Source organism: Cavia porcellus, unplaced genomic scaffold (assembly GCF_034190915.1).
Source record: "Cavia porcellus strain 051 isolate PalLab524CR breed Dunkin Hartley unplaced genomic scaffold, mCavPor4.1 scaffold_17, whole genome shotgun sequence".
In the NCBI taxonomy this organism is placed as follows: domain Eukaryota; kingdom Metazoa; phylum Chordata; class Mammalia; order Rodentia; family Caviidae; genus Cavia; species Cavia porcellus.
Genome location: NW_026947500.1, coordinates 61,158,446 through 61,179,751, shown reverse-complemented (window position 1 = coordinate 61,179,751; position 21,306 = coordinate 61,158,446). Strand labels below are relative to the sequence as shown.

Below are 21,306 nucleotides of genomic sequence, written 5' to 3'. Positions count from 1 at the left end.
TTGTCTGGTTTTGAAATTGTGCTTTTTTAATTTTTTTTTTTTTTTTTGTCTTTTTGAGACAGGGTCTCACTATGCAATTCAGGCTGGACTTGAGCTCACTTTGTATCCCAGGCTGGTCTCAAACTCGCAATGATCCTCCCACTTCAGCCTCCTGAGTGTTGGGATTATAGGCGTGATCGACCACGCCTGGCTTGAAATTGTGCCTTTTTTTTTTTTTTTTTTTTTTACTGTTTAAAAAAACAGTGCAACCAGGACCAAGCTGGGCTGCACAGGTAGAGGTGCCCGGGGTGTGGGGGTGGGGAGGGTGGGGGAGGACCGCTCCACCCCATCCTCCTCGCCATCCTTCCAAGGCAGAGGAGTGCGTCCTGCACTGAAGGAAATGCATCCACAGGAGACGAACCCAGCCACTCAGATTCTGGATCTAACTGGGCCGTGACCTCTGGACACAGTAACACTTGATTATCTTAATGTAGCCTGCATTGGGAAACATACAGTGTTCCAGTATTAACGTGACAGTTATAATGTATCCATGACCGCCCCCATCAAAGGACATTAGAGGAGCCCGCCTGGTGCTGTTGTGTCAATAATCTGAGCACTCAGGAGGCTGAGGCAGGAGGATCACCATGAGTTCCAGGCTAGCCTGGGTTAGTAGCAAGACCTTGTCTCAATGTTAACCAACCAATCTAACAAACAAACAGAAACAAAAACACACACTGCCAGGAGTTTCAGAATGCCCCTCAAAGAGGCTCACTTTGCAGAGTGCTCACAGACAAGGACTGTGGAGTCCTTAGGCAGGGTTCAAATCCCAGCTGTGCTGCTTAGGAGCTGACCAGCTGGCAAGTCACTCAGTGTCGCTGAGCTTCAAACTTTGCTGCTAAGTGAAATTTGGGTGACAATAGTCCTGACAGGGTGTGTGGGGATGTGGAGGAGGCACACACGTGTGATTCCAGCACTCTGGAAGGCTGAGGCAGGAGAATCACAAGTTGGAGCCCAGCCCGGGAGACTTAGACTTGTCTCAAAATAAGAAGCAAATAGATAAATGTCTGGGAGTGTAGCTCAGTGTGAAGGTCCCAGGTTCAATGCTCCTGCCCCCTGAAAGAAAGAGAAAGCAAACAAGCATGCAGGCAAAGGCCAGCAAGCTGGGTGTGGCAGTGCATGTCTGTAGTCTCTGTACTCTGGAAGCTGAGGCAGGACGATTCCAAATTTGAAACCTCCTGGCTGCAATCTTCTCTTTTAGACGCCATATTTTAAAAAGTAAAAAAAGAAAAAACCATGAAATTTTATTGATATCATGATTTAGCCCACCTTGCCCCGTCGCGTCCGTGTATTATTAGTATTTGTGAAGCATTCGTGGGGCTCCACGCATTCCTTTCCTGGGGTGAAGTCTTGGGCACCAGGCGTGGGTCGCGCACTTCCATCTCCGCGCGCCCCCTCGTGGCTGCAGCCGTGAACTACAGCCTTCTTGGCAATGAGGTCTTGGTATTTAAATGTGCGTGGCTCCCTGCCTGGAACCCTCCACAGCTGCGACCGCCGTCAGACTGGCCCACGCTGTCGTCTTCAGGGACCTTCTCCATCTGTATCCTGCTTAATAAATGCTGACATAACGAATGACATGCTCCAGGAGGAGGCTAGGGAGCAGGGGAGTCTGGGATGGCGCCAGGGCTCCAGATAAGTGGGTGCAGATCACAGGGCTGGGTGCTGGGGTCGCCCTCTCTTCCAGGAAGGAGAAATCCTTGCTCAAAAGAGTGGTTTCAATATCTGCAGGACCCACCCAAGTCACGTCTGGCCTAAAAGCCTTCAGTGAGACAGGTGTGGTGGGGCACATCTGTAATTCCAGCACTCTGGGAGGCTGAGGCAGGAGAATTGCAAATTTGAGCGTAGTCTGGGAAACTTAGTGTACTCAATGACTCAGTGAGACCCTGTCTCAAAGTAGAAGTAAAGGTGGGAGGAGGTTTCAAATACGAAGTGCAGGGGAAAAAAAAGGTGGGAAGAGATTGAGGGTGTAGTTCAGTGCAAAGGCCCTGGAGTCAGTCGCCAGTACCACATACATGCACACCTCAAAACTGATGGCCCCCTGGGACAGGAGCTCTGAAGCACCCTTGGCTACCTCTGGGAACTGGCCACCCCCAGGCTGGTCCATCTCTTGGGGCCAAAAGGGCCCCAGCAGAGACCCGAGTGCATCTGGATGCTTCAGGGTGACTCCGGAACTGTGGGGCAGCAGCCCTCTTGGGTCCTCAGCCACCTGCAGCCATAGGGAGGGGGGTGGTGGTGTCTGCCTGGTCTCCCCCTTGGGGAGCTCCTGACACCCGCACTGGCCATTTCCATGGCAGTCGTGCAGCAGGCATGAGGATGGCTCCCTGCACCCCAGAGGTGGGCCCGAAGTGCAAGGTTTCCATGGCTCTCCCAGCCCTCCCCGGCACCCCATCTGTTTCTTCCTCTTTTGTCCAGCTGGGATCCAACACGCAGCCGCCCCAACCCCGGGCAGCATCTCCTCCCACCCCCAACCTCAGGGCTTCCTTGTGACCCTGACCCTCAGCCTTCCGGGGTGAGCCGCAGGCACAGGTGTCAGCAGGAGACCCTGCCTCTCTGTGGCTCGGGAAGCGGACACCTCTGGGGTCCCCTTTTCTCTCTTGTCACTTGGGGCTTCCTGCCTCTGCCCTCAAGGGTCTCTATGGGGCGTCAGTCAGCTTTGTGTTACAACAAATGCCACAGGCAACTTCTTTGGTTTATTATTATATTTATTTATACTATTTTTGAGTAGAGGTCTCACCAAGGCAGGCAGGCTTTCAACTTGCTTTGTAGCCCAGGCTGGCCTCCAACTTATGGTAATCCTCCTGCCTCAGCCTCCCCAGTGCTGGATTATAGGCATGGCGTGCACCATGCCTGGCCCATCTAAATTTTTTAATTGATTAAAAAAATTTTTTGCAGTGTTTAGGCTCAAACCCCAGACCTCACACATGGTAGGCAAGTGCTCCACCCCCAAGCAACAGTCTGTGTTCATTCTTTTTAAAGAAAGTGTGTGTGTGTGTGTGTGTGTGTGTGTGTGTGTGTGGAGGACCCTCTTGCACTGCCCTGCCCAGGGGCTGAGGTACGCGTTGGGCAGAAGCAGCCCAAGAGCGCAGGAATGTGTCTCAGTTCATTTTCTGCTGCTGTAACTGAACGGCACAGAGCAGGTAATTTATAAAGAATAGAAGTTCACTTAGCTCAGGATTCAGGGGGCAGGGAGGTGCAAGACTGTGGTTACTCAGGATGCTGAGGCAGGAGGATCCTCTCAAGTCTAGTTTGGGTAACACTGCAAGACTTAACCTCAAAAACGAAAGTCATGATAGGTCCCAGCATCATGATCTTGCCTAATCATCCCCAGAGGCCCAATTACCAAACACTTGTTTTGTTTTGTTTCGTTTTGTTTTGTTTGAGGCAAGATCTGGCTGTGGAGCCCACGCTGGCCTTGAACTCTGTACAGCCCAGGCTGGCCTGGAGCTTGCAGTGATCCTCCTGCCTCAGCTTCCTGAGTGCTGGGGAGAGTGTCCGGTTTAGACCCAGTTAACATGTGGACCCAGTTCAGCACATGGACTTCAGGGGGGCTGGAAGGTCTGCAGCTCTGTGGCTGGAGCTCAGGCCCACTCGTGTTCTTTCTTAGCTGGGGAGGCCCGGGGAGTGGCTCTGAGCCTCAGTTTCCCCTCTGGGTTCTCTGTGCAGGCGGGGCTGACCCTGGAGACCTGGGGGACCCTTGAGGGCCGCCTTCCTCCCTGCCCTCCCCGGTGCCTGGCCAGACTGGGTCAGGCGTCTCCACTGCCTTTGCCATCTGCTTCCTGAGCGCAGACAAAGCCACCTCTGTCCCTGGCCACCCTGCCCAAGCACAGCGCACTCCACGTGCCCTGCTCCTGGTGCCCCTGTCTCCCTCCCAGCCGGTTGCACTGTCCCTGGCGTGTCAGGTGTCCACCCACTCCTGGCCTCGGGGCACGCCCCGCCCCTGCCTGTCCCCAGCCCAGAAACCAAAGCAGGCTCAGTGGGGGTGGGAACACACCAATCACCTTCACTGTGCCAGTGTGACGCTGCCAGGTGACAGTGTGATCACAGGGCCTGGAATGGTGGAGACAGCCTGGCAATATCAGGTGACATTGCAATTGCTTTGAAAACCAGAAGCTGAGCCCGGCATGGTGGCACAATCCTGTAATCCTGGGAAGCTGAGGCAGGAGGATCCTCGTGACAGGCACAGGGGTGGAGGGAAATGTCAGCACCAGACAGGCTGCGATGGCAGAGGGTGACAGGGCAGCAGCTTGGTGGAGGGGACCAGGGACTGAGGGTAAGAGTGATTCATGCCAGGCTCTGCGGCCCACACCGGTAGTGCCAGCAGCCTTAGGGGGCTGAGGCGGGCGATCTCCATCTCAAGTCCAGCTTGGGCAATGTACTGTTTCAAAAATAAAAACCTTAAAATGGACTGAGGACGTAGCTCAGTGCAAAGGCCCTGCATTCATTTTTTTTTTTTAATCGGTACTGGGGATCAAACTCACAACTGCTTGCTTGCAAGAAGGCCCTGCATTCAAAACCAAAACAACAGGAGAGGACAGAAAACAGCAAGGTGCTTCAGTGTCAGGTACAGGTCACAGTGACAGACAGCGTTCAGACAGAGGACTCGGGACAGCAGTGGGGGGCCCTGGGGCCCTCGGAGTGTGCTGAGCACGTGTCCTGCTCCTTAGTGACAGGGAGCTGAGGTCAGCGGGGCCCGGGGCAGAGACACCGCCCACTGCCTGCGGCGGCACCTGTTCCTGGCCGGGGCGCCCCCTCCCCTGCGCTCTGCTGTTGGCTGAGGACCAGCGAGCGGGGGGGGGGGGGGGGGGGGCGACAAGGGGGTCCCCAGTCCTCTGTCCAGGAATCCGCCGCGCCTTGGTCACTGCTGAGCCCCTGTGCTCTTGGGGTCCCCCCCCAGCCACTGTCCCCACTTCTCACAAGCCCCAGGGGACTCCGCTTTCTTGGCCCAGGCTGGGCTCCACATTTTTCTTTTTCGTTTGGTTTTTTCAGACAGGGTCTCGCTGTGTGACTCGGGCTGGCACTGAACTCACTGTGTGTCCAGGCGGGCGATCTTTCAGCCTCCTGCTGCCCCCTGCTGGGAGGACAGGCGAGCACCGCCACACCTGGGGTTTGAATTGCAGGCGCTCTACCGCTGAACTACATCTTTGGCACTTTAAAAAATTATTATTATTATTATTATTTTAGACAGTTCTAGTAAGTTGCTAGGGCTGATTATCCTCCTGCCTCAGCCTTCTGAGTGGCTGGAGTTATAGGCATGCATCACTGTGTCTGGCTACAGTGGGGATTTTAGGAATGGTGGTGGCTCCTACTGTGATCCCAGTGTTCTGGGAGGCTGAGGCAGGAAGGTCTCAAGTTCCAGTCCAGCCTGAGCAATTTAGTGATTTAACAAAAAAAAACAAAAAAAACAAAAAACAAAAAACAAAAAAAGAGAGCTGGGGATGTAACTCAGTGCAACAGTCCTGGACTCAAGCCCCGGCACTGCAAAAGTCCCTCACAGGATTTTCTGGTGATTAAACAAGATCATGGATATGAAACTCTTAGCAACAAACTGCACAAGCTGTAAACATTCGACAAGTACTGGCTCCAACTCCCGTACTTTTTATCAAGTTCCAGAAGTTACGAGGGAGGCATGTTCAGCGCAGTGTGCTTTAAGAACTTATTAAAACCAACCAGCAATTCAGGGCTTGAGAGGGGCTTTTCGAGCTGGGTTCTGCCAGCTGCTCAGGAGTTCGCCTGATGAAGTCCAACCCACAGTTTGAGCCCGGCCCCTGGGTGGTGTCGACTGTTTACACAGGTGGGGAAGCAAAGTTTTTGTTGAGTGAGTAAATTCCTGACAAGGCGCTGCCTCGCAGGAGCCTGGCCCCGGGGACTTCAAGAGAGTTCAGTGTCCATTTATTTCCCAAATTCTCTGAGGCTTCACGTTGAGACTCAGATGGAAGCCATGCGGACCTTTATTCTCCTCACGCCACGCATCTCGCTGGGCCTAGTGCTGTACCTGATTTGGGGAAGTGCCCCGGGATCCAGACATAGTTCGCGGCCTCACCCCGGAATTGTCCACTCCGAACCAGGGGAGGCGCTCGGGAGAAGGCGGGGGATGGGGGGATGGGGTGTTGGAGGGGCTCCCAGGTGAGCTCAGGCACCGCCCCGCCCGGCTCTTCCTCCCACCTCCGACCAAAAAGTTCTCCAAACCGCGCCCCCCGCGCCCCCTCAGCCCCCCAGCCCTCCCTTTCCCCTCCCCCTCCAAGCCCTGGATGGGGGGCCCCCCTGCTCCGAGGTGCGAAGGCGCCCGCCTCCCCCACTCCTCCGCGCCCACTCCGGGCCGGGAGCGCAGGCGGTGGGGTCGGCCTCGAGCCCCGCCTTCCAGCCCCGGGCCCCCCAGGGCCGCCTCGCAGTGTGCACCCCGCGCGACCGCGGACGCTGCGAGCCCCCGCGTGCGCGCCCCGCAGGTAGGGAAAGTGCGGGCCCGGGAGGGGGAGGGGAGAGGAGGGGGGAAGGGGAGGGAAGGAGAGGAGGGGAGGGGAGGGGAGGGGATTCCTTTGTTTGCAGTCCCAGCCTCGGCCGGCCGGTGCCCTCCCTCCCCGCGTCCCTTTGCGCGCGGACCCTGGCGCGGGCGCGGGCGCCGGGCCCTGATCCCCGAGGCGCAGGCGGGGCCGGCCGCGTGGTGGCCCCGGGCTCCTGCATCCGGGCCCTGCGGGTGGCCGCGCAGCCCTCTGACCCCGGGACGCCCCCTCCTCGTGCGCGCAGCCCCGGGCTTTGCGGAATGAATGAGCCGCGTGGGCGCGGGGAGCCCGGGGGTGCGGGTCCGGCCCCGGCCAGCCTGGGGACCCCGGCCCTGTCCCCACCCCTGCGGGCCGCGGTGGGAGGAGGGGGCGTGCGGGCCTGGAGCAGCCACCGGGGCGCAGTCCACTTAGCAGCCACCGGGACGCCCCCTCCCCAGCTCTGAAAGTTTGGGACCATCCGGTCCGACCTTTGCTCCATGCCGGCGCCCGGAGAGGGGGTGTCGGCGCCCACACAGCCCAGCTCGGCGTCCTGTCCTCCCAGAAGTGCGCAGGGGACCAGAAGGGGCCCCGCAGGCCGTGTGGGCTGGCCGCCCTCCGTGCCACCGAGTTCTCCGCCTCCTTCCGGGGCTCGGGGGAGCAGTCCAGGCCCCCGCCCCTTCCACTCCTCCTGCCCAGGACCGAGCGGTTGCCTCCTGGTGGCCAGAGGGCGTCGCCCCCATCCTGCTGCCCAGCCTTCAGTTTGCCCATCTTCGAAGTGGGTCCAGGAGCGGCCCTTCCCTGCCGGCGGCAGGAGCGACCTCTCAGGGCCCCGCCAGCCTGTCCCTGTGCTCCGGGACCGATGGCCCAGCTGCCCTCCTTCCCCACCATGGCTTTTGGGGTCCCCATGTCCTCTCCTGGGGCTCCCACCTGAAGCTTCTCCAGGGCCCTTCGTGTCCCTGAAGGCTGAGCAGAGGCTCATGGCCCAGCTGTGCCCACTCTGGCGACTCCTCCCTGGCTGTCTGTCCCCTCCCCTTCCCCCCACGCCCTCCTCACCTCTGTCCTTGGGGTGCACCCTCTGCCCGGGACCCTGCTTTGGCTGCCAGGCCCTGCGCCTCTCCCGGGAAGCCTGCTCTGACTGCTGCCTGCTCTCCAGCCAGGCTGGAGCTGTCTGCTGGCTCACTCGGCCTGTCTGCTCTCTGCTCCAGGTTCTGAGGGGCTTGTGGCACCGGGGTTCACCAAGGCTGACTCTCTTTCTTCTCTGTAGTCTCCAGGGGGACGTTCCGGTTAGCAAGGAGACAGAGGTGCTGGAGGGCTCAACATGGCCTGGGGACCCCCGGCTCCGCTGCTGCTGGCGTGGGTGGCCCTATCCTGTGTGGCAGGTGGCATCGGTCACTGGGACAGGGCCGTGGGACCTGCAGGTGCTGGCCGCGTGCGGAGGCGAGGCAGCCCCAGTGTCCTGCAGGGGTGCGTAGTGCCCTAGGGTGTCCTGGGGTTGGTGGACAGTCCTGGGAACACCGGCCGGACAGGTGCTCACCCGTCACATCACTCTGTCCCCAAAGGCCCAACGTGTGTGGCTCTCGTTTCCATGCCTACTGCTGCCCTGGCTGGAGGACGCTGCCCGGTGGGAGCCAGTGTGTCGTGCGTGAGTGCTGGTGCCATCAGGAAGTCGGGGTGCAGGCAGTGGGTTCTGCCCCAGCTGCCAGCAAACCCAGCCCCTTTTGCTAGTGGACCTGACCCTGCCTCCAGCCTTGGGCCCCTGGACCTCCCACTGTGCCCTAAACCTCCAGGGGCTCCATGCCCGCCTCTCTCCGCTGGTCTCCCTGTCTCTCTGCGTTTTTCCATCTCTGACGCCAGCTCCCTGGCTTTTGGTCTCTTCTTTTCTGGCACCAAGAATCAAACTCACAGTCTCGCGCTTGCCAGGCAGGTGCTGTGCGGCTGAGCTGTATCCCCAGCCCCCAGTCTCTCTATCTTTGGAATCAGAGTCCATTCCTAGGAGAGGCCCTGGCCCTGCATCAGGGACCCCACCCTCCAGCCTAGCTCCAAAGCGCCTCTCTCCACGGCTCCAGCAGAATCCCAGAGCCGGGGTCACATCACCCACTCAGTGCAGACTCGCCTGTTCATGCTCAGAGTTGCAGATGGGAATGACTGGCAGGGTCCCCCTCAGTTCCCCGCCAGCCTGGGCACCCTGAGCAGGACTGCCACGGGACTCGGGGCCTGCACAGGCACCCCTGCAGGGAGGGTTTCTGCTAGCAGCCCAACCTGTGCACCTGTGAGCCGGCCGCAGGGCAGGGGGACCGGGCCTCAAGCTTACAGATGCCCGTGGGCACCTGGGCCACCCCTAGGGAGGGCCCCAGCTGGCTGAGCAGCACCGTCTGCAGTGTCGAAGTGTAGGGTGAACTGTGTGAGCAGGGGCAGCTGCCGAGAGGTGGGGGGACCTGCCTGTGCCAGAGCGGCTACGTGGGGGTGGGGGGTGTAGAGCATCTGCAGTCAGCTCCCGGGCACCTCAGACGGGAGGGCACACGGGACTGGTCCATGCCCTGTCACTCGGGCTGGCCGCTGGGTGAAAAGACTGCTCGGTGCTTGCAGCTTCTGCGGGAGCCCCTGTCACCCACCCCGTCCCTCCACAGCCGTCTGTGACCATGGCTGCCACGACGGGGGACGCTGCATTGGGCCCAACCACTGCGCCCGCGTGTGTGGCTTCCTGGGGTCGCAGTGCGAGAGAGGTACTGACCCCGACGGTGACCACAGCCCCGACCACGGGGAGAAGGGGACCGGGAGGGGAGGGAAGGGGACCAGAGGGTCCCGCTGCCGCTGTCCCGCCTCTGGGGCGGCCTGAAGACAGCTCTTTCCTTTGCTCCAAAACACCTGTTACTCGCTGGCTCTGAGCAGGGCCCGGCTTTGGAGCCTGCTAGGGAAAAGCCTGGCATCCAAGAGGCAGCAGGAAGCCATCTGGAAACACAACAGACCCCAGGGCTGGGGCGGCAGTGGGGCGGGGCAGGAAGGCTGCAGAGGCTGGGGGCTCGGGGGACAGCAGTGCAGAGGGCTTCCCGGAGGAGGAGCCCCCTCTGCTGAATCTCAGGGGGTGGCCCACGCGATGGACAGACGGACGGGCGCCCTTTCCTGGAAGCCCGGCTCTTCACAGCAGCCCGTGGGTTGAGTGAGTGGGGTCGCCTGAGTGCGAGGTGACAGAGGGAAGCCCCAGGAGGCTGAGGAGAGCAAACCTGAGAGGGTGGAGGGCAGGGCTGTGCGAGGCTCTGGGGTCTCTGCACCCCCTCCCCGATTTGGCTGGGGTGGGCGTGGCTGTGGGCTCTCTGGTTCCGCGCCAGCTCACTTATGGGAAACATTTGCTGGGTGGAGACGGGGAGTCGTAGGGGAAGCCACTGGGGCCACCTCGGGCTGGGTTCTGGGGTTCCAGGGTGTATTGTGGAGCCCAGAACTCTTGGGCAGAAGGGAGGTCACCAAAATCTGGGAGACTCAGGAGAGCTAGGTGTGTGCTTGTGAGTGAGACTCAGGTAAGCAGATCCCTGTGAGAGGGAGGCCGGTCCAGACATATGCTGAGCTTTGTGGGTGCAGAGACCATAGCCACACTTGGGGGGTTAGTTTTGGAATGCGTTAAAAGAAAAGAGTGTTGAGGAGTGAATAAGAGTTCATTAGGTAGGGAAGGGGAGGAAGACGTTCTATCCAGCAAGGGGACAGCATGAACAGAGGAGGCTCACGGTTAGGGAAAAGCCTGGCGTGTAGATGCAGAGGGGCTGGCTCTGTGGCTAGCTGTCTTTGTGCCTTGCAGACTACCGGACAGGGCCCTGCTTTAGCCAAGGGGGACCCGAGGGGTGCCAGCACCGGCTGACCGGCCTCGTGTGCACCAGAGCGCTCTGCTGTGCCACCGTGGGCCAGGCCTGGGGCCTCCCGTGCGAGCTCTGCCCTCCGCAGCCACACCCCTGCCGCCGAGGCTTCCTTCTTAACATCCACACGGGGGCCTGTCAAGGTCAGTCTTGGGGTGCTGAGGGGACGCGGAGGCCCTGGGGAGCCCTCAGCAGCCTTGGTTCCTCCCGCCGATGGGCCTCTCACTCCCGTGCTGAACTTTTCTCTGCAGATGTGGATGAGTGCCGGGCCATCCCGGGGCTGTGCCAGGGGGGCACCTGCGTGAACTCTGTGGGCTCCTTCGAGTGCCGCTGCCCACCCGGACACCGGCTCAGTGCGAGTGGCGTGATGTGTGAAGGTGTGGGAGACCCGGACCTCTTCTGCAGGGCAGCGGAGGGTTCCAGCCGGGCAGGGCCGGCCGGGGGTCTGACTGCCTCTGCCTTTGCAGATCTGGACGAGTGTCTCAGTGTCCCGAGCCTGTGCTCCGGGGGCCACTGCACTAACACAGTCGGGAGCTACACGTGCACCTGTCCCCGAGGCTTTGCCAGCAGCCTGGATGGCACGCGCTGCCTGGGTGAGGTGGGCGAGCCGGCTGGCGGCGGACAGGGTGGGGTCACAGAGACAGACGCCTTGTGCAGCCGGCTCCGAAACAGGGGTCCTCCGCTCTCTAGCCCCCCGCTCTCTCTGCCCCTCTCCTTTCTGGACCCATTTCCTCCCTGATGGCTGGCTGGCTCCCTACCCATCGGCCTCTGTGCTGGTGTGGACCCTATTCTGGGACCCCAGTCAGCTTCTCTGTGCCTGTTAGCACTCTGCTCTCCTACGTTGGCCGCTTGGCTCCACAATCACCCCGTCTCCATGACCCCCGCCCCTTAGACTCTTCCTGTCTGGATCACTGACCCATCCCCACCCTCTGGCCCTTTGGCCTAGACCTCTCTGCCCACTTTTGACTATGTCTGTGTCCCACTTCTGACCCTCTAGCCTCCATCTCTATCTATGCCCCTCTGACCCTCTAGCCTCCATCTCTATGCCCCTCTCAGACCCTCTAGCCTCCATCTCTGTGCCCCTTCCCCACACTCTAGCATCCATCCTTATGCTCTTCTATTCTTCATCCTTTCTGTCTTCCACCACTGTTTCTCTATCCATTTTTCCAACCCTAAAGACTCAAGAGCACCTCATCTTTTATCTCCCCTCCACCCCATTTCTAAGATGGGTAAACTGAGGCTTAGAAAGGAGAGTGAACTCAATAAGTGCAGAACAGAGAAATGCCCACACCCAGCTCCCCAGACCCCTCTTCCTGCCCTGGTGGCTCCCACCCAGCAGGGAGACTCCCAACAGCAGGTCCCCAGGCTGTAGGAGTTGCCTAGAGCTGCCAGGGCTAGCAGGAAACGTGCATGCTGGAGGTGGGGGCTGGGTCCTGGTTTAGAGAGAGGGGAGGGGGCCTGGCAGTTTCCCAGCATCACCCGGGGCCCCTCCGGCTGGGCTGTACCGGGCAGGGCTGGGGATATTGTGTTTGGACCTGGGCCAGCGCTCTGTGGCCACTTCCAGACTTTGTGGGTCTCCACCTTCTGGGCGCCAGCTTGGCTGGCGAGGGGTTGGTTGCCTCTAGGTGCATCCCCCTCCCAGACTACTGCAGGCCCCAAGCCAAATCTGGTTACCTCCAGACATGGGCCTTGGTTAGGGTCCTGGAGCTCTGGCTGCTTCCCGGGGCATCCCAGGCTCTGTGTGTGACCCTGGGTGGTTAACCTAAGCGCTCTCTCTGTGCCTCAGTTTTCTTAGCCGTAAAAGGGGGATAATAGCAATGGTGATCGAAGGCTCTGAGACCCCAGGGAAGCTGAGGCAAGGACTTGGAGGAGGGCGGGGTGGGGGCCTTGTTCTCAGAAATGTGCGTACCCTGTCTTCTCTGCTGGAGAGGCAGCTAGCCGCTTGTTAGCTCCCCTGGGTTGGACACCCGCAGCTAGGCAACCTTGAACGGTCTGTGGACCGCTCCTCATCTGGGCAGGCCGGGCCCCTCTCAGGTACCATGATGCCTAGAGGGAAGGAGGGGAGAGACTTGGCCCCCCACACACCCAGAGGGCCTAGGTGCACGGGGTAGGGGCTGTGGGAGGGAGGTGGAAACATCTGAGCGGTTTCCTCCCAACTCAGGCAGGGCAGGCGCGGTACCAGCAGCACCCCTGGCTGGCGGGAGGGGTTTCTCCGCTGTGGGCCTCTGGCCAAGACTGGTGGGGTTTGAAACTAAAAATAAGCACTGTGCATGTCACAGTCTGAGAAATCTGACCACCAAGTAACACTGTGGGACCCGAGGGCTTGGCGGGAAGTAGATGAGTGTCCCTGGTTCTCCTGTAGGAGCCTCTGCCTCAGTCTCCACGGGCTGTGGCTGTCCCCACATTGTTTTTATGAGACCGTTCACTGCACGGTCTCTTAGGTGCCTCTCTCATATCCAAGGCCAGCGCTGCAAGACGTAGGCGAGAATCCTGGCATTCCTATCCAATTTCCCGCTGGGCCTCCCCCACCCTCCGAGGAGTCACCCTCAGTGGGGCTGCATACCTGCTTCGACAGGGAGCTCACTGTCAGTGCCAGCTCCTGAGGTTGGAACGCTGGTCTGGAAAAAGCCCAAATGCACCTCCCTGTGTTGATTTGGAAAGCTGGGGAGTAAGAGGCCAGTCAGCAGAGGTCAGCCAGGTGCCAGGCTTTCCATCTGATCTGGATGGCACGCCTCTGAGGTAGGGTGGGGGCTTGGAGTGTCTTCATTTTCATAATAGGGAAACTGAGGCGCAGGTAGGTAAGGAGATCCTTTCTACAGGCAGTGCAGGTACAGCTGTGTTTCTCTTTCCCTGGTACTGGGATTTGAACCCACGGCCTTCACACTGAGTTCCATGCTAACTCACCCAGTTGTCCGGACTGGGAATTCACTTGTGATACTCCTGCCTCCGCCTCCTGAGAGTGCTGGGGGTGACCAGTGTGCACCCTCAGGCCTGGCTGCTGGGTTGGAACCCAGCCCCTGCCCGGCACTGACAGCCCTACCCTGGGCCCTCTTGCAGATCTCCGCAGGGGCACCTGCTTCTTGGTGCTCTTTGGGGGTCGCTGTGCTGTGGACCTCCTCGGCCATTACACCCGCAGGCAGTGTTGCTGCGATGGGGGCCAGTGCTGGGCGGCTGGCTCAGCCCCAGAGCTGTGTCCCCCCAGGGGCTCGGGTGAGTGCCAGCTGGGGCGCATGGTGGGGTGTCCTGGACGGGACCGAGGGCCTGGCCTCCAACCCTTTGTCTCTGCAGATGGATTCCAGCGGCTGTGTGTCCAGGGGGTTCTGCCTCCGACTGCCCACCTGGGTCCTCTCCCTGCTTTCCCAGGCTTCCAGTCCAGCGGCAGGGGTCCTGCCCTGGGGCCTGCACCACACGGCCCCTACGGATCCAGTGGGCGTGGGGTCCCCCGCCCAGGCCCTGTTAACTCCCACGTGGGTGAGGCTCGGGACTTGGAAGGGGGACCTCTGGACCGAGGGAGAGGTCAGTGCTCCGGAGCTGGACTGCTGGGCTGGACGGTAGTGTCAGCACATGGGGGGTCCTGGGAGAGTGGTTTCCACATTCTTGGTCTGCCCCATGGGAATGAGAAGGGTGCTCAGAAAGAGTCACCGCAGAAACCGTGTTAAAATCTTAAGGACCCCCTGAACCTGAGCGGGCCGGGGAGGAGAGTTCCCGGGCCCTCAGGGACAGGCAGTGGCCTAGGTCTCTTGAGTCCAGCTGTGGAAGGTCGGGACTGACAGGAGTCACGGGTTACCCGACTTTGCCCTTCTGGGTGAGGGGTTTTGGTGATGCAGAGTGTTCAGGAAGTCAGGTGAAAACTTTGGTGCAGACCAGCTGGGAGGCAGCCAGGGCCTGCTGGGCGCATGACGGTACAAGGTGACCTTTACCTCTTGGCTTTCTGACACCTCCACGTCCTCATCCTTGTGTCCGTCTGGTTTCTCGGTTCTCTGTCCTGTGCCTTCTTGTCGACTTGCCCTCGACCTGGCTCCTGCCTCAGGAGGGACAAAAGTCTAGTCAGCTCTGTGTAATCAGTTCTGTGACTGAGAAGTCCACATGCTAGGATCTGACCTAGTGCCCAATATTCTGGGAAAAAGAATTTGCACACATTGGCTGTGCACAGACCCCTTCTCCTCGGTGTTCCCTAAATGAAACATTAACACCGCTCTGTGCAGAGTGGGTACATTGTGTCAAGTGTTATAAATCACCCCGGGAGTTAAAGTCTAAGGGGGGCCGGGTGCTCCTCTGGGTTACATAGGCATTTCTTCAAAATTAAAAAATTACAAAGAGACTGGGGTGTGGCTCAGTGGGAGAGGCCCTGAGTTCCATCGTCAGGACTGAGGGGAGAGGGCTGGGGGCATGTGTGGAGGTGCCTCTCATAAAAGGACTCTGGCGCCTGGCTCGGAGTTGGGAATCTGGCTCCTTAGGGAATCTGGGCCTTGAGTCCCAACCTGAGTCTGGGTCTCTGAGCTGGGGTGGCGTCCTGGACCTGGCTCTGGAGGCTCCTACTCCACAGTGAGGCCCCAGGCCTGGCATGAGGTCTCGGTCTCTGATGTGAGTCTAGATGTCAGCGGCAGAGCTGGGGCACAGGAGCGGGACAGGCCTCTGATGACGCCTCGGGGCCCAGCGGCCCTGTCTGCAGGTACAGCCACCCTGAACCAGACGGGCAACGTCTGTCACCACTTCACCGACCTGTGCCCCAACGGCCGCTGCCTGCCCACCCCCTCCAGCTACCGCTGCGAGTGCAAGCCCGGTTACTCCCTGGACGGGCGGGGCGTGTGCATCGGTGAGCTGCCGTGGCCGGGGTGCGGGGTGGACACGCGTGGCGGGCAGGCTCGAGGTCCTCTACCCGCAGTTGTGGGTGAGTGCACCAGCAGCTCCCCTCAACGCCCCTGGTACTGCCAGGGCCACCAGGGCTGCCCGGCCACGCTGGCAAGGCTGGCCACACGCTGTGCACCCCCACTGACTGCCCGTCTGCTGCCCCCAGACGTGGACGAGTGTGTCGGTGGCGGCAGTGGCCTCTGCCGCCTGGGCCGCTGCGTCAACACGGAGGGCAGCTTCCGGTGTGTGTGCAGCGTGGGCTTCGAGCTGAGCCCCGACGGCAAGAGCTGCGTGGGTGAGTGGAGACCTCGGCCCTGCGCCCTCACTGTGCCCTCCCTGTGGGGTCTCCCTGCTCCCCTCTCAGCCCCCAGCATTGCAGCTCGGGTACCAGGGTCCCCTGTCCTCCTCCACGGGGATTTATGGGCGGTCAACTGTGTGCTCCTGGGACCAGGGAGGCCGAGACAGCGGGGCTGCGGGCTGGGCGGGTCAGGACCTTGGAGAGCGCCCGGCCTCTGCTCCCGGTGTGCGTGGGCTGGTACCCCAGCGCGGGGGAGGCTCTGCACTGTAGTTTTTTGGTTGTTGTTGGTTTGGTACTGGAAGTCGAGCTCAGGACCTTGTGCTTGCCAGGCAGCTCCTTTGTGGCTGAGCTCCTTCCCTGGCCTGCCTGGTTAGTCTCTTCTGTCTGAGAGGGTCAGCCTTAAATTCTCCGGGTGGAAGGATTTTATCACTTCTGGTCATTCATTTGAAAAAAAACTTAGTATTTTTATTAATGCATGATTCATACATAATAAAATCAACCAGTTTTTAAAGTCAGGCATGGGGGTGCCCGCCTGGGATCCCAGCACTTGGAAGGCTGAGGCAGGAGGATCGCTGTGAGTTTGAGGCCAGCCTGCACGACCTACCGAGTTCAAAGCCAGGCTGGTACACACAATGAGATCTTGCCCCAAATCAGCAACAACCAAATCACAGTCTTTAATATTGGGATAGGGTTTACGAACGCCACTGTGATTTAAGTTTAAAGGGTCTCTTACCTCAGAGATAGAGCCCATGTCCATCAATCCTTTGTGATCTCCCCTCCTCTTCCCTGGCCGAGACATGGGGGTGTCCTCTTCCTGTCCCAGTGGGTTTGCCTATTCTGGACATTTCCTATACATGGACTGACACACTAGGTGGTCTTTTATGTCTGGCCTCTTCAGTGTTTTGTTCTTGTTCATGGCTGATTAATAGTCCATCGTTTTGTTCTTGTTCATGGCTGATTAATAGTCCATCGTATAGGTGGGACATGCTGTGTTCACCCTTTTCATCCATGGATGGCCCTCGGGATTGTGTCTGCTCTGTGCTATTAGTGATAGTAACATTGTGAATGTTCATGTGCGATTTTTATTTTTGAGACAGGGTCTCACTAAGCAGCTGGCCTTGAGCTCTGGGGAATCCTCCTGCTTCAGCCTGCTGAGTGTTGGGAATATAGGTGTGCCCCACTATACCCGGTCCCTTCATTTACTGTATTTTAAGGGTTTTTTTTGTTTTGTTTTGCTTTATTTTATTGCAGCAAAGGATACATAAGGTAAAATGCATCGTTTTCACCCTTTGTAACTGAACCATTTGATGGAATCTAGTAGATTTCCAGTGTGGTGAAACCACCACCCCATCTGCTTAATTTCTTTTCTTTTTTTTTTTTTTTGGTCCCAGTACTGGGGATGAAATCCAGGGCTCTATTCTATCACCAAGCTACGTAGGCAAACTTTCTCTAATTGTTGTTTTTGAGATAAGGTCTTGCAAAATTGCTTGTGCTGGCCTTGAACTTGTGATCTTCCTGCCTCAGCCTCCCAACAGCAGCTGGAATTACAAACCTGCACCCCAGTGACTGGGTTCGTTTATTCGATGTTTGCTGCATTTTTAAAACCCTGGCAAAATACACATGGCAGGGGCTGGGTGCATGCTCAGCGGTGTAAGAGCCTGCCTGGCAAGCTTGAGGTCTTGAGTTCGATCCCCGGCACCAAACAAACAAACAAACAAACCCACATGGCATCATTTCTGCATTTTAGCCACTTAAACAGCTGAGTGGCTTTCAGGGTATTTCTGATCTTGTGCAATCGTTTTCATGTTTGCAATAAGTATCTGTGGAGCACTCACCGAATGTCAGGACTCAAGGTGCCGCCTGACCAGGTGGGCACTCGTCACGCCCCCGGGCAGCTCCCTGAGCGGCTTCCTGTATTGGGGCTCTCACATCTGCAGATTGAACCACACTTGGATCCAGGACATTCAGAAAATAGACTGCGCCCCTCACTGAGGCGCGGAAGGTTTTTATCTTGTTTTAACTTCCTGAAGAATGCTGCGTGGTAACCATTGAGTAGCATTCACATTGCTTTAGGTCTTCTAAGTCGCTTCCAGGTGGTTTAAAGTCTGGTTGCCCAGCGTGATGATGGTGTACACTCGTCACCGCAGGACTTGGGAGGCTGAGGCAGGAGGATCACTGTGAGTTCAAGGCCAGCCTGGAGTACACAGTGAGACTGTCTCCAAAAACCAGTAAATAAGAAGAAAGGAGTGGGGAGGAGAGCGGGAGGGAGGTGAGGGGGAGGAAGAGGAGGAAGAGAAGGTGAAAAAGAGCCCCATAAAAGATGGGGAGAGAAAAGCGATGGGAAGAGAATGGAGGAGGAGAGGAGGAAGAGGGGAAGAGAAAGAAAAGCCAGCAGAGGGTGTGACCGCGCCTCGCCTGCGGATTCTCCTGGCCCCAGTTTCCTGCTCTGGAACCCGACAGCTGAATCCCAGGTGCTCTGCAGCGGTGGGCTGGGCATCATCGCGGTGTTCTGGGTACTCGGGACCCAGCCGCTCACACTGCGGCCCGGGGAGGACTGCTGCGGCCCGGGGGAGGACGGCCTGGCAGAGGTGGGCAGTGTCGCTGTGGCTGCCGTGACTGTGAATCCCAGTCCCACTGGCTTCAGCCTCAGAGGTTTATTCCGACTCAGTCCTGGAAGGAGGAGGAGAGGCTGAGACCGAGTGGCGGAGGGACGGGCCCCTGCTGTGTCTTGCTAGAGACTGCAGGCTGGGCTTGAACTTGGGGAGCTCCTGGCTCAGCCTCCCAGAGTGCTGGGATTCCAGAGGGTGACACCGCATAGGCCAGGGTGCTTGCTTCCCTCTGAATGTTTCTTGTCCCCTCCTGTCCCATGGTTTGGTGTCGATCAGTGGCAGCGGTGTGGGCTTGTAGAAGTCTCTGCCATGTTCACACAGGACCTATGTGTGTGTGTGCACTCCTGTGTGTGCATCCACGTGTGCACGCCCGTGTGAATTTTCCACTTAGAGGGACGCTGGTCCTTTTGAATGAGACTCCACCCTAATCCCTCGCTGACACTTGATTATCTGTCCCCCGGTCATGTCGCCTTGTGGTCCCCGGGCCAGGACACCCACACAGGAACAGAGAGGGGTGTGATGCACCCAGGCTAGACAGAGACTTGGGGAGAAGCCTGGGCTCCCTCCTAGATTTCCTTCCCTCCGGGGCCCCATTTCCCATTGAACCCCTCTGTGATCCCCCACAGGGATCGCCTGAGGCCCAGAGGCCTCAGCCCAGGGGTCTTTGCTGTGAAGTGGGTACTGAGAAGGGAGATTCCCTGTGCGGGCGTCTCTGCTTGCTTATTTGATAACCACGCTGGAGGGACCACAGGTGGGAAAAGCCCTTCTCCACTGTGGGTGGAGTGTAACTGTGGAGGGTCCTCAAACAGCCAATGCTACAAATTCCTCTTGATCCAGCTCTTCCCCTTCTAGGTATCTTCCTGTAAGAGTTCAAATCCTCGTACCATGGGAATCCATACATACCCATGTTGGTAGCAGCACCATAATAGCTAAATTATTGAAGTGGCCTGTATACCCATCAACAGATGGATGGAAAAAGAAAATATGGGATTTATATACAATGGAATACTACACTGTCATAAAGAAGGTTTAGCTTGAGTCATGTGTAGGGAAGGGCTGCACATTAAGACCGTAGTGTTGGGCCAGCGATGTAGCCCAGTGGCATAAGTGCCTGCCTGGCAAGCACAGGGTCCTAAGTTCAATTCCTGGTACCAAAACAAAAACCATAGTGTTAAGTGAAATAAATCAGGCATGTAAGCTTAACTGTCGCATGGTTTCTGTTATGTGAGAAACCCAAATTATAGATAAAGAGCAAAATAAGAGGTCGATGACAGGAAGCAGAGAGAGCGAGCTCTTTCTCAGGTGGAAAGATGATCACGAGATTGAACTGTGGTCAAGGGGCGGAAAAGAAATTAACCTGCTATATACCAACTCTGCACGGGGCATAAAAACATTACATACAAATAAAAGAAGATGTGGCCCCACTCTGGCTCTTCCTGGTACAGTTTTTATGCCCGAGCAGAAGTGCAAAGGCTTGGGATAGAGCTAGGTTTTCCACCCACCCCCGGCCAGAGGCTGCCTCTCCAGTGCAGGAGCCGGGCTCCCAAAACTCCCTGGCTGAGTCACCTCAGGTGAGTTCCCTCCCTGTGCTCTGACTCTTTGTAAACTCAGGGTAGTGTTGGACTGCTTCACAGGGCAGGGAGGGTCCAGTGAGTTCCCCTCCTGGCCCTGCAGTTGGGGGCCAGCACGCACTGCTGTGGTGACAAGCAGGGTGTGGCTGGGCACCGTCTTTGACCGCTGGGGCTGCTGTGCGGAAGGGACAGACTCCAGGACAGCGCTCGGTGCAGAATAGAGAGCACCTGTGACGTCAGCCATGGCGGTCGCTTTCACGGTCATCCCTGGTGGCCGGGGCCCCCACATGACCTAGGAGCCCTGGGTGCAGTGAGAGAGGGCTTTCTCCATCCTGCAGTGAATCCCACATGAGCTACTCAGGGGTGCAGAGGGCTGGCTGTGACTTAACCTTATGGGGCTGCTGTGCAAAATCCATAGATTCCTAACTCAGGACTGCTCCCTGCCCCCGCCCTGGGAGCCTTTGACGGTCTGGAGAAATGGGCAACGGGGTTGCTGTATCTCATGGACAGGGTGTTACAGGGTGACTTCCGATACCCTGGACCGCGCGGCACGGTCCCCTGTGGCCAAGAGCGGTGTGGCTCCAGTGCCAGCCTGCTGAGGCTGAGAAAGCCAAGTTTAGGGAGAAGTGAGGTGGGGTCTGGGCTGCACCCCCTGCCCTGGGCTGTGGGGCTGGCTTGCGGAGACCCCCAGGAAGCCAGGGCAGCTGCATCTCTTCCGGCTGCACACATCAACGACTGTGCCCTTGGCCCAGAGGCCTGTGCAGCAGCTACGGCTGCACCCACAGCCTGGGTTACCAGGCCGGCGCCACGGTCAAGGACCACACTCGAGAGAGGGCCACTGTGCGGCGGGACCTCACCCTCTCTCCTGCTGCCCACAGACGTGGACGAGTGTGCCCTCAACGCCTCCCTGTGTGACCACGGGCAGTGCCGCAACAGCCCGGGTAGCTACACCTGCTCCTGCCCACAGGGCTTCACCTTCCGGCAGGACACAGAGACCTGTGAAGGTACGGCTTCTGGGCACGCTTCACACAGTGCATGTGCACGTACAGGTTGCACACACACATGCTTAGATATCCACGCAGTGGGTGGCCTGTGCACAAATGGGCACATGCAGGCTGAAAGCCTGTGTGTACCTTTATTCACACATACACGGGACATGTAGTGTGTACTCATGCAGATATACACACACTCAGTGTGTACACTGCATGTAGTCCGCACATGCTCAGACACACTGCATGCAGCACACACATGTACACTGTTTTGCACCCTGCATATCATACGCACCCTGCATATAGTGTGCACACTCATACTGTGCACATGCACACACACTCAGATATGCACACTGCATATAGTGTGCACACAGATGTACACTCAGATACATGCTGTGTGCGGTACAAACAGACATGCGTGCTGCATTACTGAGCACACGACATATGTCACCTGTGCTGTGCACACACACACACGCACACATGCAGTAACTGGATGGCCCAACTCCCTGTGCCCTGCTCCCTGTTCCGGCCCCCACCACTCCCGGCCTCTGTGTTTTTCTCCTGCCCATTACCCCAGTCCTGTCCATGCCACGATTCCCTTGAGGGTCCTTGTTACCCACTGTGCATCATGGGA

General features: G+C 58.4%; 1 protein-coding gene across 1 annotated transcript in view; it reads left to right on the top strand.

Moving 5' to 3' along the window:
• The first annotated feature begins 5,769 nt into the window (after nt 1-5,769).
• The window catches only part of Fbn3 (fibrillin 3), a 58,867-nt gene continuing 43,330 nt past the window's right edge, over nt 5,770-21,306 (top strand). The window contains exons 1-16 of the mRNA XM_063229108.1: nt 5,770-5,827; nt 6,279-6,479; nt 6,678-6,889; nt 7,075-7,287; nt 7,801-7,976; nt 8,072-8,236; nt 9,000-9,235; nt 10,300-10,497; nt 10,606-10,731; nt 10,822-10,947; nt 13,412-13,564; nt 13,643-13,870; nt 15,027-15,170; nt 15,372-15,872; nt 17,964-18,155; nt 20,562-20,687. Of these exons, the coding sequence (XP_063085178.1) occupies nt 5,770-5,827; nt 6,279-6,479; nt 6,678-6,889; nt 7,075-7,287; nt 7,801-7,976; nt 8,072-8,236; nt 9,000-9,235; nt 10,300-10,497; nt 10,606-10,731; nt 10,822-10,947; nt 13,412-13,564; nt 13,643-13,870; nt 15,027-15,170; nt 15,372-15,872; nt 17,964-18,155; nt 20,562-20,687 (3,055 nt within the window). The remainder of the gene's footprint in view (nt 5,828-6,278; nt 6,480-6,677; nt 6,890-7,074; nt 7,288-7,800; nt 7,977-8,071; nt 8,237-8,999; nt 9,236-10,299; nt 10,498-10,605; nt 10,732-10,821; nt 10,948-13,411; nt 13,565-13,642; nt 13,871-15,026; nt 15,171-15,371; nt 15,873-17,963; nt 18,156-20,561; nt 20,688-21,306) is intronic.